This window comes from Dipteris shenzhenensis, chromosome 25 (genome assembly GCF_047967505.1).
Source record: "Dipteris shenzhenensis isolate YYH24624 ecotype China chromosome 25, Dip_SZ_1.0, whole genome shotgun sequence".
NCBI classification, from domain to species: Eukaryota; Viridiplantae; Streptophyta; class Polypodiopsida; order Gleicheniales; family Dipteridaceae; genus Dipteris; species Dipteris shenzhenensis.
Window position 1 is genome coordinate 30,757,408 of NC_141620.1, and position 19,073 is coordinate 30,776,480.

Below are 19,073 nucleotides of genomic sequence, written 5' to 3' on the forward strand. Positions count from 1 at the left end.
GCAGAATGGCGGGGCAGACTGTCAGGAATGAGGCGCCTGAGGGATGAGGACTGAGGTGGGAGGACTAAGCGGTTGCGGGGGGGCTGAGGGTGGCGGGGGGCTGAGAGGTGAGGGCTGCGGGGTGGTGGGGGGGCTGAGGCGGGAGAGCTGAGGGTTGGTAGGATGGCAGGGAGAGAGAGAGAGAGAGAGAGAGAGAGAGAGAGAGAGAGAGAGAGAGAGAGAGATTTGTGCATTGTGAAAGTCACGTTACAGTTTTATCTTGCTCACTTGGTATTGTGAAAATGAGTTTGTATATGACTCGTAGTTGTTGGACCATTGGCGATAAGAGAAAAATTACATTTTGTGGGACTTGGCCTTAGGACAAGTGGAGCCGTTTTAAATGTTGAAACAAAAAATGTCATTTTGAGGTTGTTCAGAAGGTGTTGTTTTTAATGCAATCTCAGATGAGTGGAAAAATTTCCTGGAGAGAATTGGCTGCAAGGATGAAGAAATGCTTGAAAAGAAACTTTTACAAAAGGATTCTTCAGAACTTCTGGAGTTACGTTTGTGGGCTTCCTACCGTGGACAAACACTAGCTAGGACAGGTAATAATTATTGGCAGATGTCAGTTGTGTAGAACCAGAGTTTGTACTGAGCTCATGGAATCTCTTTGCCATGCTCAGTTAGAGGGATGATGTACTATCGGAGAGCTCTTATGCTACAAAACTTTCTTGAACGAGGAGATATGGGAGGTGAGCTTCCATCTGAAGATGAGAGAACAACCGATATGCCAGAAGTCATGGAAACTGTTCGAACCATCAGCTCAGCTGGATATCAGCTTTCACGCGCAGCCCGGGCTCAGGCAGACATAAAGTTCACCTATGTTGTGACATGCCAGATATATGGGCAGCAGAAACAGAGACAAGATCACAGAGCAGGGGATATTTTATATTTGATGCAAAAGTAAGACTCTGGCCCTCGTGTTTTAAACATCCTGACATTTTCTGATTAATCCAGACAATCCTTCCCCATGGCAGGAATGAAGCTTTACGGGTTGCATTTATCGACACAGTTGAAGTGTTGAAGAATGGGAAAGTCCAAAAGGAATTTTTCTCGAAGCTTGTTAAAGCAGACATAAATGGCAAAGATCAGGTTGGTTTCATGATACAAGGGTTTTTAAAGAAAAAATTCTGTTTTCGAGCTTAGAGAAGAAATTGCTAAACCAACGAAGCTGTTCATCTTACTCTTGTGATTGACCTATATATTTTTTCACGAAAAAGACTTGTATTAATTATGAATGAAACCTGGGATAGCAAGCTCAAGGAGGAAAATATATCATCCACACATGAGAATTGACACCTTAAACAGGCCAATCAAAAACTCTTACAGTGATTTAGAGAAAATACAAGGCTGAATGGTTTGTCTGGAAGATTCTCACCATTTGCCATAGGCATCCTTGATGCCTCCATGGAGGATGTACTCAAAGGGGACGTGATGCAGCCTGACGTTGAGACGTCACAATGATGGTGTGCTTGTGTCAGATGTGTTTAGTCTCATATCAAATCGGCATGCCTAAATGTCAAGATTTGGTTCTTCTTCTCATGTGAAAAAGAAACTTGTGATCTCCCAGTTCTTGGCGCTGCAAGCCATGGCATGTCCGATGAGTGTGGATCTAGTTGGGGTAATGCACGAAGATGGTGTTAGACCTTTTGAGTTTGGGTATACGATGACTCTGCATATCTATGGGTGAAAGGGAATGTACTTCCGTTGAATCTCAAGTATCTGGGGCATCGCTACAGGAGATTCTCCTTCCGTTTCCACCTCGTGTGTGACAAAGTGTATGCGACCTCAACTCTCATCTAGCTGCAATCTTGTGTCCTGCATCGATCTGGAAGTGATGGGAGGTTGTGATGTGTTCTATGGTGATCCTTTATGGTGGTAAATACCATATGGATACTCGTGAATACTAGCATAGCTCATCGCTGTCAGTTGCGAGCTATATGGATAATGAGTTGTCTTTCAGAATCAAGCAAGCATTATGATCTATAGCCTGTCAAAATCAATCTGCTCCGCATACGGGGCTTCTGGTCAAACTAGAGAGTCAAAGATGAGTGAATTCCTGTTTCCATGCTGGAAATGTGCTAGACGGTAATGCATGCCCTCTAGCCATGTGCGTGCGCCGGTGAAGCGTGCCTGTAACAACCTTTTGTATGGTAATCGGGGGGCTTGTGATAATGCTACCCACCTATACATAAGAACTGACTATCCTAATTGCTGCCATGTAAGTGTGAAAGCCTGCAAAGCTGCTTATGCATTTGTAGTTTATATTCTTTGTCTGAATTCTTCATCTCAAAACTGCCGTGCAGTATTTACCATGCTTCTGTTGAATTTTTTGCACTCAATATATGTTAAATGAGGAAAAATCTGGTATTTGTAATGAGAATGGACATTGCTTGTCCATCCTCACTTTATCTCTCACCCCTTGATTCTCTTTGCATTAATGATAGGCTTTGTGGATGTCTCTATAACAATTTCCTAGAACACTTTGCTAGTGAATAGCATCTTTGTTGTGAACTTGGTGATGGTGGTGCGGCAATGAGGGTGCCTATGTCTAAGTTGAAGAATGGGCTTGAAACCTGATGCCTCGGTGTATTTACTTTGTGGGCTCACCCATATAGAAGAGGATTGTGATCTTCAGCTATGAACATCTCTTTCGAGTTTTGGACCTGTAAAATTTGTATCTGCGGTTGATAGCCTTTACACAAATATGATAATGTATCTATGACTTTATGTCTACGGACAATATAGTCAAACAGGCAGTGGTATTCGCCTTAAATCTCATAGTATTGAAGTATCCGATCGGTATATGTTATCTGTGTCCACAGTTCGCTTAATATGCATATTGTGTAGAGTGCATAGTTAGGATTCTTTGTAGTATTGTGTGGTGATAATCTCGTGGTTTGCTTGGATTTGGAGCTGATAGGATATATCTGGAGTTGGCCCATGGTTATCTATACTCCATGTGAGCGAGTTTGCTGATATCTCAGTGCTTGAATGAAGGGTCCTCCGTCAAGGGAAGGAAAAAATTCTCTTTGTAGAATGCCATTGTATTGGTATGTGGTCCTGATGAGAAGATCCATTTTACTGAATTACACTGCCATTGGCCCTCTTTGATGATGTACTTAAGGTCTTGATGTGTGAGGTGTGATGTAAGGGCATCCAAGGAGTACGAGTATGGGAAGATATGAGCAATAGACATGCCATGATTATAGCACTTGAAGGTATAGCTTCTGTCTATCCGGTTTCGTGTGACCATAATGTCTAGCTACGAGGATGATGTGTGACATCATTACTAAGCGCCTCTCAAATCCAGTCCACTCTGTGAGATCCACCACCTAATTAGATGTGTATACATTGTTGATCTTACATCGAATAGAAGAATGTGTATTTACATGTCGAAAATGGGCCCAATGTTACTTGAGCCTGGATAATGAGGCATGTCCTCCAGTCATCCATGCATGTGCCCTCGGTTTCATGTTGAGCTTGATTTCTACGAAATGCACCTCAAGTAGTTATGGGATCCAATAATCTCAATTGGATCTCTTGCAATAGTGAACGACTCTTGGAAAAGATAGTCCTCATTAGTGTCGAAAGCATAACTTTTGTTTTGGGTTTGCCTTCATATCTAGGTTGTTACAACAAATTTGTAGTGCTGTGGATGCCTCTCCAAGTTATGTTTTGTGTGAAATCTATAGTACATCATTAGCTTAAAGCTGGATGGGGACAAAAATTTGTCGTGGTGAGAATGGCTCTTACCCTAGAATGCCTACAAAGAAGCCAACTCATGGATTTAGGGCTCAAAGTGGATGGAGGTTAAAGGGTGCCCTTGTTTTACACCAATTGCTTACCTTCTCTAACATACCTTGTTTGGTGCACATTGTGCCTATAACCTTGTTGTATAAAGCCATATCTCCAAATGATAGTATTTGCAATGCTGACAGATTGGAGTTGTAAGATGATCCAAGCCCATGGCGTCGTTCTAAAAGTCTACCAGTGTTTAGGCTCTGTTTCCAGTATGAGGTCTTTTCTATAAGAACTCGGATGGTGAAACTATGATCAATAGTGAAATGATCCTAGTTGAAATCTGCTTGACTCATCGCCTGCATATTTGGTCACTTTGTATGCTCGTGGATATGCATCTCTAATACAAATTTTTAACCATCGGCCTGAGACATCCTCCAATAGTTCCTTGCATTAATGAGGTTGTACACGATGAACAGATCAATTTTTTTCCCAAGCGTGGGATGTGAGTAATTTTGAAGGCCGTCACGATCCTTGCCTTTGCCATTCTGTAAAATTTTGAGGGCCTCTTTCAAATGTGATGTGCTGAAGAGTGTGGAGATTTTTCTAGCTATATGGGTTGGACAGTCGGAGAGGAATGTGTGGGTACTCTTCTCTTACATCACTACTTCCCAAAAGACAACATCTAGATGGCTCCCTCAAACATTTCTTGGGTGTGCCAATGGTTGGGGCAATTGGTGCCACATGCGTTCCACTTCAAGTTTTGGACTTGCCTATGGACTAGAGTCTACCCGAGGAAGACATCATATTTCCTCTCGTTGGGGGCCCATGGTGGGCTTCCTATTAGCCTTTGGCTAGAGCAGATGAGGAGAGACGAGCCTAGTAATTTTTGTGGGGTGGGGGACTTAGAGACAATGCCCACTGCTTGTTCAGCTACCTTGCAGCTTAGAGGATCTGGCAGTGGTCCCTCAAGATAGTTGCAAGGACGCAGAAGATTTAGTAAGTGTTTGTAGGCCATCTTCTGGTGGTTCTAGTGATGCCGTATAGGCCATGGTATGTGCCTTGTAGGCATAAATGTAGGCACTTGTAGTGTTAGTGCCTTTTAGGCCACATAGGACACTTAGTCCTATGTGACACCTAGGACACTTAGTCCTAGGTCTAGGTACAAGTACCTTGTACTCCTATTTTTTCATTATCCTAGTTTGACGTGACGGCGTTTCTCATTGACCTTTGTACCTTGTACGTGCTCCTTTCAGTCTCACTGACCCTTCAGTGGTATCAGAGTAGAGTTTTGTCTTCCTGCGCACCCTTTCCGTACAGTTCGTACAACAGCACGGACGTTTGTACAGCCACGTACGGATCTTGCATCAGATCCAGTACGGTCATACCTGCGTTGCGTACAGTCCTCGTACGTACCTGCGTTGCGTACAATCGCCGTACGTACCTGCGTTGCGTACAGTCGTCGTACGTACTTGCGTTGCGTACAATCGCCGTACGTACCTGCGTTGCATACAGTCGTCGTACGTACCTGCGTTGCATACAGTCGTCGTACAACTCTGTACCTACCTACGTCGCCGTACATTTGTCTTGCTTTGTACTGCACTACATACGTATCCGTACAGGCACTGTACCTGCAAACCAGCCTCGTACTTGCATCCGTACACTCTCCGTACAAGCGTACCAGCCTCGTACCTGCATCAGTACAGCCGTACTATTTGTACGGTACAGCCGTACATTGGATTCAGCACACCTGATCCGTACAGCCTCCGTACAGTTGTACCTGATCTGTACAACTACCGTACAGCCATACATTCTGTCAGTACAGATCGTGGGATTTCAGTACAGGTTTGACACGTGTGAATTATTCTAAAAAATTCGGGCTTTTTGAAGACTTTTGCTTTCCTCATCCTCCTTCTACCGTTTGAAATCTTCCCAAGCCATTTCAACAGTTTGGAAAGCCTACATCTTGAGGTCTATACTCTGGGACAGGTGCACTTTTGCAGTCAATTTGTGGACAGCAAGTCCTATTTCTGCAGTTGCAAGCTTTGAGGCTATTTTGTGGGATTTGGTCTGCAATTTCTCTTTTGATTCCAATACATTGGGACAGATTGGAGAACATTGAGTCACATTTGCAGGACGTTGGGTCAGATTCGCATACATTGGGTGACATTTGCAAAAATTTCAGCAAAACTTGAGGCTTTTCTGTATTTGCCCTCTTTTTGGCCTATTTGCCCTCAATAAATTTGGGGCTTCTGTGAGATTTGCTGTTTTTGCAGTGAACATTGCCTGCCACAGTCACATTTGGGTCAGATCTGCATTTGCCCTTTGATTTGGGTCAGAAATTTGCAGATATTTGCTGTCATTTTTGGACAGCCAGCTTTTTGCAGTGATAGCCTTGAGGCTTTTAGGTTTTCAGGTCTTTTTCAGGGTATCACATTTGTTATGGCTGGGAACAATCAAGATTTATTTGGAGTTCTTCGTGAAGATGATAAGTTGGATGGCACCAACTATCCGATGTGGTCTTATCTCATGAAACATATTCTTGTTGCAAAGCATTTGTGGAATATTGTTTCTGGGGCTGATCTGAGGCTAGCCAATGCTACACTGGTTGCCTCTACTGCTGGTCCCTCTGCAGGGGGTACTACTCCTGATGCCTCTTCCTCTAGCACTCCTCCTGCTGCTCTTCCAACTCAAGAACAGTCAAGATGGGATGCAAGAGATGCAAATGCACATTCATGCATTGCTTTATCATGCAAGAGAATCATTATTCCACACATCCGGTCTTGCAGGACAGCAAAGGATGCTTGGGATAAATTGGCTTCTCTCTATCAGATTCGCAATGAAGCTTGTGTTGCATATTTGAGAAGGCAATTACAGGAAGTCAATATGAATGAAGGTGACTCTATGGATGCATACCTAACAAAGGTCAAGGACCTCATGGAACAGCTTGCGAACATTGATGAGGTGGTGCCAAATTCACAGCTTGTTAGTTATCAAGGGTTTGCTACAACCCTTCGATTAGTGGCCATGGGTAATCCAGACCACTATTCTTTTGATTAGCTAGTTACTTTGCTTTTGCAGGAAGAACAAAGTAGAGCTAATAGACAAGCCATTATTCCTGATCATGCATTTGCTTCGCAGTAGACAAGAAGAGGCAAGGCTTCCAAGCCTATGGGCAAGCCAAAATCTGCGCATAGCAGCTGCAATTCCTCCCATGCATCTAAAAATACAGCAGATAAGTCAAAGAAGACAAGATGCAACTATTGTCGCAAGCCTGGACATGACGTTTCAGAATGCAGGAAGCACATTGCTTCAGAGAAAAAGAGAGCAGGATTGACAGTTAATGCCTCTCATGCTATTGAATTCCATGAGCCAGAAGATGCTTCACATGCACATGCTCTTCAGGATGATTGGGCATGGGCTGTCCATTGCTCATTTGATCCCTCCAAAGCTGATGCATTTTTTACTGCTAATGATGCTCATCAGTCCTGGTACTTTGATAGTGGTGCTTCCATGCATGTCACATCTTGCAGACAGTTGTTTCATTCTTTGATGCACCTCCAGGGGGGACTGTAACATGTGCTAATAATGCTTCATATGCTGTAAAAGGAGTTGGAGATGTGCAGCTCATATCCATTTCAAGCCATGTTGTCACTCTGACAAGTGTTCTTTTTGTGCCTGGCATTGAAGTCAATTTGATTTCAATTTCAGCAATTGCTACTTCAGGTTTCAGAGTGATTTTTGATGGCTACAGATGTCTAGTTTATGATCTTCGTGATGACAATGCCATAGTTCTCATTGGCACTTTGGAAAAAGGGCTTTAACACCTTGATCATTATTCAGCTGCACTTTCTATTGAAGCATTGGCTATTTCAGATTCACAGCTTGCTGAAAGTCATCTTTGGCATGAGAGAATGGGCCATCTCAATTATAGAGCTCTTGCAAAGCTACATTCACAGCAGATGGCAAATGATGTACCTCAGACTCACACAGTTTCCAAACATGTGTGTGAGGGTTGTCTTTTGGGTAAGATGCATCGATTTCCTTTTCAAAAGAATTGTCCAAAACTCTCACAAAGGAAATTGCAGCTAGTACACGATGATGTCTGTGGCCCAATGAGGACAAATGCCATTGGCAAGTATAAGTATTTCATGACTCTCATTGATGATTTCACAAGATATTGTTGGGATATCCTTTAAAGGCCAAATCTGAAGTTTTCTTATGCTTTCAGAGATGGCTGAATATGGTTGAGAATGAATCAGGATGCAAGCTTGTCACCCTCAACATAGATAGGGGGGAGAGTATAGGTCAAAGGAGTTTGATGCATTTCTGTCTTCACGGGGCATTATTCACTCATGCACTACTCCCTACACTCCTCAGCAGAATCCTGTTTCTGAAAGGAAAAACAGGTCCACAATGGAGATGGCCAGATGCATGCTTAAGGCCAAGTCTTTGCCCAATAAATTTTGGCTTGATGCAGTAATGTGTGCCAACTATGTGCTGAATAGATCACCTACACGGGCATTGAAGACTATTACACCTTGTGAAGCATGGAAAGGCAGGAAGCCTTCAGTTTCACACATGAGAGTTTTTGGGTCTCTTGCATATGTTCATGTACCATCTCAGCTGAGACATAAGCTTGATGACAAGGTAGTCAAATGCATATTTATTGGTTACAGCCAGGAGAGCAAAGGGTATCGGTTATATGAAATACTGGGATATTGTCAGTAGAGATTTAATCTTTGCTGAACATTCGGCTTCTCCTCTTGTGGACTACAAAGCAAAGCCAGATGTTGACATGTTTGATTCCTTTGAATCTTGGTTACCTGTGCCATCATCAGAAGAGGATTTTGACCAGCAACATGAGCCTCCTGCAGGCCCTCCGCTAAGCAATAATCAGCCACAACCTCATGCTGATTTGCAGGTTTCTCTTCCGGCACAAAATGATCCCACTACTCATGATGCAGTCATTGAAGAAAGAGCTGTGAATAGACAACAAAGTCAAGTTCCCAGATGGCTTCTTGATCCATTGAGGGACAGCAAACAAGATCAGCCTTTTGCTGCCCGGACAAGATCAGGGAATAAACAGCATGGTCACTTTCTTGAGTTTGCACTCCTTGCTACAGCTTGCAATGAAGAGCCTCTGTGCCATAAAGATGCTTTTGAAAACAAAGAGTGGATGGATGCAATGAGAGCTGAGTTACAATCTATTGCCAAAAATGACACATGGGAATTAGTAGATGTCTCTCCCGGCAAGCATGCCAGTCGAACGCGGTGGGCCTACAAATTCAAAAGGAGATCTGATAGCAGCATAGATCGATACAAAGCTTGTCTTGTTGCAAAAGGGTATGCCCAACAACAAAGCATTGACTTTGAGGAGACATTTGCTCCCACATCGAGGATTATTACCATTAGATGTGTCATTGCCATTGCAGCCCATCATCATTGGCAAGTGCTCCAACTTGACATCAAGATTGCTTTTCTTCATGGGGATCTACAAGAAGAAGTCTATGTCACACAACCTGCTGGCTTTGAGGTTGTTAATTCTGAAAATAAGGTATGCGGGCTTAGAAAAGACCTTTATGGTTTGAAGCAGGCACCTAGGGCATGGTATGCCAAAATTCATGCACACTTACAATCCCTTGGTTTTCAGAATAGTCCCACAGAACCCACTCTTTATGTCCATGGGAGTGGATCTGATTTTTTAGTGCTGATTTTATATGTGGATGATATGCTCACAGATACTCAGCAAATTGCAGCTTTCAAGGCTGATTTGCAGCAGATTTTTGACATGTCAGACATGGGACCGCTCCATTATTATTTGGGCATTCAGTTTGCTCATGTTGAGGGGGGTGTCATGATGTCTCAGTCCAAGTAGATTGGACAGCTCCTTGATCGTTTTCAGTTTGAGGATTGCAAGGCAATCTCTACTCTAGTGGACCCTGGCTTCAAATTCTCAGCTCATGATGGGAGCCCGCCATGTGATATCACTCTATATCAGCAGGCTGTTGGATGCCTTATTTATTTATGTCACACCAGACCTGACTTGCAGTATGCAGTATCTCAGCTCAGCAGATTCATGCACATGCCCAGTTCACAGCATTGGGAGGCAGTGAAGGGAGTCTTCAGATATCTTAGAGACACTCAGGATTTAGCCCTCTTCTATGGTGATCAGGGTTCACTTACCATGCATGCTTACACGGATAGTGACTGGGCGGAATGTTCCGACACCAGAGTGTCACATACTGGCAATTGTTTTTTGCTTGGCAATTAATGTATCTGTTGGCTCAGCAAGAAGCAACCAATAGTTGCCACGTCTAGCTGTGAGTCTGAGTACAGGGCAGCTTTCACCGCTACAGTAGAGTGTGTTTGGCTTCGACAGTTACTTACAGATCTTGGTATTTGCCAAACATCCTCCACTATTGTCTACACTGACAGCCAGAGTGCTTTGGCCATTGCGCGTAACCCTGTGTTTCATGCGCCTACCAAGCATATCGAAGTTCACTATCATTATGTTCGGGAGCGGTCGTCAGCAGGAGACATAGAGTTGTCCTATCTTCCCACAGAGGACAACATAGCAGATATGTTTACAAAGGCACTTCCTCGTCCCAAGTTCGAAGTCTTCCGACAGGCTTTACACTTGGTTCCCTTTGTTACACGATCTGACATTCCTTGTATAGTCATAGGTGGCTATATCCTTTTGTATGAACATGTGCCACCATGACCAGAACATACCAGGTATTCCGAGACGTTTCCAGAGTACTTCAGCCCATCCCATGGAGGGGGGTTTGTAGGCCATCTTCTGGTGGTTTTGTAGGCCATCTTCTGGTGGTTCTAGTGATGCCCTATAGGCCATGGTATGTGCCTTGTAGGCATAAATGTAGGCACTTGTAGTGTTAGTGCCTTTTAGGCCACATAGGACACTTAGTCCTATGTGACGCCTAGGACAGTTAGTCCTAGGTCTAGGTACAAGTACCTTGTACTCCTATTCTTTCATTATCCTAGTTTGACGTGACGACGTTTCTCATTGATCTTTGTACCTTGTACGTGCTCCATTCAGTCTCACTAACCCTTCAGTATTCACATGGAGCATGGTGGCCTAGTTGACAAAGGGGTGACACGCCTTCTCCGGAGTGATGATCTCCTCAGCCTGCTTGGTGCATGGGGAGATCATGATTAGTAAGGATATTCAATATTTGTTGGCTCGTTTCTGATGGTGCCTGATTCGAGGATGAGAGGTGGGTGGTGGACTCGACTGCGTAAGGAAATTAGCGTTGTCTGCTGATGTCGATGGACATTGTGAGCAATTGGTCTTTGGCATCTAGGGTTACTTGCTTGTGCATATCCTCTAGGAGTGTGCAGGTTCCACCGTACATGTGGTCCGATGAGTGGTCAATGTCATTGTGGTACTATTAGGAGGGGGTCATTTGCGGGAGGGGTTTAAATGGGTTGACAAAGGCTGGCTCAGGGGGAGGAGGGTGAGGGATTTGTTGTTGGTCTGAAACAATCGGAGCCTCCAGGTATGAAGTCCCTTTACTCTATAGCTAGATACTGTGTGATCCTGGTATAAATCTGTTTGCATAGTCAGATTATTTTTTCTTTAGTTTTTGCTTGATGTGGATGGGCCGCATTCTCTGCGTTATTTGTTACTTGCCATCTTTTTGCTGATGTTCTGATGGTGCTTGTATTATATAAAGAGAGAAGGAAGACCTGCATGTTCATCTCACATGTGTGTGTTTTTAATTGTGTGGGTTGCAGGAGATATACAAAATAAAATTACCTGGGGATCCCAAACTTGGTGAAGGAAAGCCTGAGAATCAGAATCATGCCATTGTATTCACTCGTGGTGATGCTGTTCAGACTATTGACATGAATCAGGTACAATTAATAGAATGTTAGTACAGTTTTTTAGTAAGGTTTACTTCCAAAGAGACTTACATGGACACACCTATGTTTATCATTAACCATCAAGACAAGGCACTGATGAACTGATGTAAGACCTTGCAAGAGAGGATCAGAAAGACCTAAGACAGTTACGTACATAAGCATACAATCTTTGTAAAGGCTTCGTTCTGACTTTAAACATGTTGCCATGGCTAGGAAGATTGGAAAAATGGGCATTTTGGAAAATTTGATTTCAGTTAACAATGGCTTTTGTCAACGGTCCGTTAACTTATAAATCAATTGGGAGACTGGAACGAAACCTATCAAGAGGGTTAAACATTCTTTATCCTACGTCACCTAAAGGCTATCATAACAAACCCCAAGACACTGGTAGACAAGATCTCAGTGTGCACAGGGGAAAGGCATCTTCTTCCCTGCTCTTTTTGGTTAGGTTGATCCTGCCTCCTCCCTCACACCGTCCTTAAGATCAGTGCTCCTTCTTCAGCCTCTCAGGGCGAGCCATTGAGGTGCTCATCCCTTGTCCTTGCCTGCTCAAACACACCAGGTCAAAGGTTAGGTTTTGATTTAGGGGTGAGATTGCGACAAAGCCCACATGTTGAAAGTCATGGTCAGGAATACTTACAGTGATGAAGATTCCACAGAATCCTCCCCCAATTGTCATGTAGCAGTAGAAGAGCTTGGCTGTCATATGCTGGTCTGCATAATCATACTTGTGCATCGATTCTCGACCAGTTATTACAACTACACCCTGTGCTTTAGCAAATAGAATCATCGAGAAAGGGCTAAGCTTCAAAGTTGGAAAAGGTTACAATATATTATTTTTACTTCTTCATGTAACAAGCATCCAGCTTTCAGAAAAATCACATCCACTTCAAACCACTCTGATTTGGTATGAAGAGAGAGAATCCCTATAGTGGGGAATTAGTTATGTTGCTCTGCACCTAAAGGTCGCACCCTGCGAAGCTTGCGTACCTGTTTCAGCTGTTTGATATTTTGATCATTCTTTCTAGTTCTGGCTGTGTGCTGTTTGTTTGCTGCTCGCTCTTAAATATTTCCTTGGTGAGGTGGACAGGTTGACCCATAATATATTCTCCATGGACTTTGGCGAGACTAAATTGAAGTGCTTCGCCTTTGGTGGTAGTACAATTAAACCTTGCCGATGGAGTTATCATTTTGAGCCTTGTGGTTGGGTGTCATTACCTCAATAGACAAGCCACAAGGTTTATTTGTTTTACAAAATGATTAGAGCAGTTCGTGGACCCATCTAGATATATGAACATTATAGCTTTCTGTCAAAATGACTCCTGCTTCTAATGAATGCTTAAACTGGTTTCACGTAAATTTAGAGGACAAGTCGGTAAAAGACGGCAACCAGTGTGTGCTACAATTCCGATGTAGGCTGAAGGAGGATTATCAGAGAGCCACATACGAACTCTTAAGCTTCTTGGAAGGAGAGATGCCTTTCTGATTGGCATTGCTCCTCCTTGGGATACAACGTTTGATTAAGGTCTGTCCACATACTGTCTAGGACAGCAACCATTGTGCTACAATACTGATGTAGGCTGAAGGAGGACTATTGGAGAGCCACATATGAACTGTTAAGCTTTCTTGGAGGGAGAGATGCCTCTTTGAGTGGAAATTTCTCCTCCCTGAGATACAAATTTTGATGAAGTTGCAAATTCTTGGGGTCATAGTGAATATTTTGTCTAGTAATGAGGTCTGTTTACAAACTGTCTAATGTGCTACAATACCAATGTAGGCTGAAGGAGAATTATCAAAGAGCCACATATGAACTGTCTAGCTGCTTGGAGGGCGAGATACCTCTGAGTGGAATTGCTCCTCCATGGGATACAAATTTGGATAGAGTTGTGAATTCTTGCGGTCATAGTATAGATTTTGGCATTGTAATGAGGTCTTGCTGATATTGTGGCTCGCTGATATTGTGATAGATTTTTTCGATTGAAGTGGTTTGTGGCTCTATCAGTTAGATTGTCTAAGCATTTTTTGCCTAGATGCTCATTTGGGAGAGACTAAAATGAAATTATATATTCTTCACAAGGAGTTGTAGCTTGAACGAAGAGAACGTGGACTACTTTGTTATTAGCCTTGTCGTTTAGTGGTAGGGTTTGTTGCAGCTGACACTGTCCTTCACCTCAAAACAGAAACTCAGTACATAGACCTTTGTATAAATGGATGCTCAAATATGTGTGGGTCTCTGGAGTTGTATGTGAGAGCATACGTTTATACTATGGTCTGCACACACTGCTGGGTGCTGATGACGTGGGTGGGGATGTCATAATAGCTAGTCCTTGCCACGTGATGGAGATTATGGATTTCAACCTTGATAGTGAGTATCAAGAGATTGAAACTGCACTATGTGTTGTGTTTTTAGAGGATGAGTTTGGGCATGTTCCTGGATTTATTGTAATCACGTCTGCTCACAAACTGTCTTTTGGGTTGTTCAAATTTGTTGATTGTTGAGTGATAATAAACAATGTGCTTCCTTTCATACATAATGGGGACTTTTTTTTTTCCTGGGGGCCTGGGTGGGGGACTTTTATGTGCATTTCAAATTAGAAAGTAGATTCTGTGTTGCTCTAACCATATGATGGCATTGAAAAGGATAACTACTTCGAAGAAGCTTTGAAGATGCGGAATCTTCTTGAGGAGTTTGGTAGGAAGCATGGTTTACGACCACCATCAATACTGGGTGTTCGAGAGCATGTGTTCACAGGAAGGTCTGTATTTTAGTTTTAACTTTTATACTGGGTGTTTGACATGTACTATAGATGTGATTTATATGCTTCCAGTCATTGCCTTGTATGTTACTTGATCTTATTTTCGAATATCCAGAGAGAATGGTTTTGTTTCGTCATGCAGTGTGTCTTCACTTGCGTGGTTCATGTCCAATCAGGAGGGAAGTTTTGTAACTCTTGGTCAGCGTGTCTTAGCCACCCCTTTGAAGTAAGTTTATATACAATTATAAGGATTGCACTTCTATATGAATCTAATCTTCAACTGTTTGTGCTCCTGAACTCATATCCATGGTATCGTACTTTATGCAGAGTGAGAATGCATTATGGACATCCAGATGTATTTGACAGGATATTCCATATAACCAGGGGAGGCATAAGCAAAGCTTCCCGAGTTATCAACATAAGTGAAGATATTTATGCAGGTTTGAGTTGGGAGCTTGTAGACAGTAATGTAGTCTAACTAAAATTATAGTTGACATTATCACTAAAATTGAAAGGAATTTATGGCAATTGAATCTTACTTTTCATAGTAATATTTGTGCAGGGTTCAACTCAACTTTGCGTCAGGGAAATATTACTCATCATGAGTATATCCAGGTTATCTCCTTGTGCTTGAACCTTCATCTCTTCTTGTCAAATGTGTCTGCCTAAGAACTTTATTGGCATGGCCAAATGTTGTCGTTCCTTATCGATAGTGCATTTTTGGAAACAATTTCCATAGATAAAAGGAAATGACTCTATTTTAAGAGCAAGTCATTTTTTGGTGCTAGCAAGAGCATTGTATGAATGCAAATTTGACCAAGTATGTAGTGTCCCAGAGCACAAATACAAATTAGTATTATAGGAGACCCACCAATGCGTTTTCTATAGACACTTATTAGGGGAAATAATAGCAGCGAAAATATTCCAAGCAGGTTTATGGTGGCCAATAATAATAAAATATGCCCACCATTTGCAAAATAATGTTACCATACTACTAAGGGCTTTAAGTAGCCGTTGGAGCTGATGCTTAGGATGTGAGATATTTATTCTGTGAAAAACATTTTGCTAGGTTGGCTAGATGCTTGGAGATGCGATTATTGTTCCTGATTCAAATTGTTGTTTTCTTAGACATTTGGTATGAAGAACCATCTAGTATGCGCTTTCCCTCTCTAAAGCAACTTTGTAGTGCTCTGTTTGCATTTGCTCATTCCTTTTCTCTACCTACTGTTAGTTCCCTTGATATAGTCACGTGTTTCTAGCCTACAGGACGATTGTCCTCTTTCTCTTGATCAGCTGTTTGATATACAACACCCTCACATGGGAGGTTCTCACATATATGAACCTAGGAAGAAGAGGATAGTTTCTTGTGCTAAGGCTTGTACATAGATAGCCTTGAATGTAAACCTACAATCGATTGTAATAGAAAGTAGATAGGCCATGCTCATTGCTACCTAGCTGGCCTCACTACAAAGTTGTAGTTTGTAGTGAGGCCATGCTACCTAGTTTGTAGTGAGGCCATGCTACCTATCTGGCCTCGCTACAAACACTGCGAGTATGAAAATCTGTGAAGTGAATCTCTACCCTCGAATCATGTATGAAAGCATGAGAGATACTTAGGTCTAAGTCCTAGAAGGCCCTTGCACAGAATGCTATTGTCTGACATGGGGATGAAAGAGGAGGGGGTTTCTTTTGGACATGCTGAAATTGAGCATGGAAGCATTGTTTCTTTCGTCTAGCTAGTGAGACATGCCCTTTGGTCAATCCTTTGTAGGTTTGTGGTTTCATGCTAACCTTTCACACCGACCACGCTAGACACAGTGCAAGTCACACAAGAACCCTCCAATGTGAGTGAGGAATGAGCCTCACTAATAGCTTTCTCAAAAGCAACTTGGGCTTAACAAAAATAGAAGATTTTCGAGAGATTGTGGTACGCACATTTGCTACAAAGCACATATACCACTTTGCTTTGGTGATACGATGAAATTTGAACATGTGAGATATTGTAATCGACAAAGGCACAAAAAGACAATATGATGGCAACACTCACATGTGGATCCCTCATTGTCATAAACATAGCAGCCCATCTTCTCTTCCTTACCTCAAGGATAACTTCATCCCTCTTTAGCCACAATAGTTAAAGGAGCATACCCTAAAAGTCCATGCTTACTGCATTGATAACGAAGAATTTTGGTGGTTGATCGTCTTACCGAGATGGCTCATTTCATTCTGACCAACGAGTCTGTTAGTGCCCCGCAAGTGGCGGATTTGTTTATCAAACATATATTTCGTCTTTATGGACTACCCTGATCCATAGTGTCAGATAGGGTTTAAATTTACCAGTCATTTCTGGACTGCCGTGTTTGAGGCACTAAGGACTGAGTTGGGAATGAGTAGTGGGGATCATCCTTAAACGGACGGTCAAACAGAGCATATGTTTCATTGAGGGAACATACATGAGACAAGGTGCTACCACTTCCAAAATTTGCCTTCAATGATAGAACAAACAGATCCCGGCTGTCCATGTGTCGAATCCGGATCCAAAGAAACCTCGAGTTTCCCCTGTATTCTTCGTCTCATCTCTGTAAGCAAAGTCCCAGGTGTACCTGTTGACTACTGGTAGTGGATGCTCTGGACTCTAGTGTGTCTTTGTGTAAAAGACTATCTTGTGGTCTGTATAGGATTTCGAGAAGTTGCTTGGTTGTGACCATAAGGTACCATTACAGTACTAAATGGTGCAGGATAGGGTCTCGGATATTTGAGTCTTATAGACCGCGCCTCCCTATGTAGGGGAGGGGGCTGGTGCCCGACGGGGGCCTATAAGAAGTCATCCATCTCGTACAACTGACCACTTCCCATCCTTGCGGGCTTGGTCCTGTTGTTGCAACAAGGAGCGCCTCTCCTCACCTGTAGGGGAGTGAGGTCCTCATCCATAGAGATAGCTGGATGATCTTGTAGGACTGAATTGTGCCGTAAAGCCGAAAGTAGTGCATGAGCATCATTGAACCGTATGATCAGGGGTTGCTCTCGGTTGGGGTCTCTTTCCACCCGACATGCCCTCTTGATCCTGTGCTCAGCCACACCGAGAGTAGTGGCCACAAAAGTCGCATTTGTGATCGGTGTAGCCTCAGTGCGCGGAATCCCACAGACTCTAATGTTGAGAGCCTTACTGGCTGTCTGCTACTGCTCCATGAGGGTAGCCGAAATGGTTACCCTTGCAGGTTCCCCTTTGGCGATGTCAACCCATCTGGAAGTCTTGTCAATTACAGATTGCATGCTCGCAATCTATGTCTCAACAACTGGGGTGCTCCCTAGGACTGTGTGTATGGTTGTGACCTCTTGCCGGAGCTACAAGATATCCTATCTGAGTCTGTGAATGAAATCAGCCTACTCCCAAATGGCACGAGTCTGTTCTTGTATGACGCCGCTCTGCTCCTCTGTGAAGCGTGTCAGCTCCATCTCGCACTCATAGATACTGTGTATCTCCATGAGCAAGGTCTCCCAGGCCTTTGGTGTGCCAGCCCATCCTTGTTCTAGCTGAAACTGGAATGGTTGAGACAAAAGTATGCGGATGAGGCCGGAAGTTGGGCGGTGACTGGGTGAGCTGGGTGAGGTATGGAGATGACAGTGGCATGGATGAGGCGATTCTGATGGGACGTGGAAGCGTAGGCTGATTGAGAGGGAGAGGGGAGAAAGGTCGAAGCGTAATGTGGAGCAGTGTATGACACCTCCGAAGTAGGTGTCCTAAGCGGTGCGAAGGGTACAAATGAGGACTGTGACAACCTCCCTATCCCAAAGGAAAGAGAGGAGACTGATGTCTTGGGTATGTCACTGGCTGTCATGGGTATGGCATTGATAGTAACCGTGGCTGTGGATGTAGAGGCTGTAGCCGAATTTGAGGCTGAAGCTGAAGATGAGAATGTAGCGGGGCTGAAATAAGAACTGCAGCTGAAACGAGGGCTGAAGTAGAAGCAATGACTGAGGCTGAAGCTGAGGCTAAGGTGGATCCCGCCTTTGCCTTGTTGTCAACCTCTTCACATCCTCGAGTTTCAGTTATGTTTGCTGTTTTTTGTTGTTGTTGTCATCTTTCTTGGATTTGTTTGTCACTTTATCGCCTTTTCCCGTTTTCTTGGACTGACTTCGATTTCCTTTGCACTGGTCCTAGTGCGGAAGATGGAGTGGGAGTGGGAGTACGAGGGCCCCCTGCCATGGTGGGCGGCACACTCATTGCGGAGGGGTGTTAGTTCGATATAGAGAAAAAAAAGGGGGGGGGGGGGGGGGGATAAGATAGCTCCAAGAGAGAGGGGGGGTAGGTATGGAGGAGGAGCAAGAGCGGAGGGGAGGCGGAGCAACCGGAAGGGAGGCGAAGGTGGAACAGACGGGAGGGGAGGCGAAGGGATTGTAGTTTGGAGGGAGGATGCTGTTGGCGGGGGGGAGCGGAGTTGTAGGCGGGGAGGGGCGGCACAGTTAGAGGCAAAGGCGTTGGCGGGGGCAGGAGCGTAAGGTCGAGCAGGAGAGCAAGCCGGGAGGAGAGGGTGGAGCAGTCGAAGCAGAGGAGTCGAAGCAGAGGGTGGAACAGTCGAGAGCAAAGAGTAGAGCAGGAGGGCTGAGCCGAATGCATAGGACGAAGCATTCGCGAGCGGAAAGGCAAAA

At 43.8% G+C, this 19,073-nt stretch overlaps 1 protein-coding gene across 2 annotated transcripts in view; it reads left to right on the forward strand.

The window, feature by feature from the left end:
- The window catches only part of LOC147885741 (callose synthase 9-like), a 273,087-nt gene that overhangs the window by 198,359 nt on the left and 55,655 nt on the right, over positions 1-19,073 (forward strand). For both annotated transcript variants that reach the window (XM_087396032.1, XM_087396031.1), the window contains exons 32-39: positions 444-584; positions 663-942; positions 1,017-1,131; positions 11,539-11,658; positions 14,308-14,423; positions 14,566-14,649; positions 14,751-14,863; positions 14,986-15,038. In XM_087396032.1, coding sequence (XP_087252158.1) covers positions 444-584; positions 663-942; positions 1,017-1,131; positions 11,539-11,658; positions 14,308-14,423; positions 14,566-14,649; positions 14,751-14,863; positions 14,986-15,038 — 1,022 coding nt within the window. The remainder of the gene's footprint in view (positions 1-443; positions 585-662; positions 943-1,016; positions 1,132-11,538; positions 11,659-14,307; positions 14,424-14,565; positions 14,650-14,750; positions 14,864-14,985; positions 15,039-19,073) is intronic.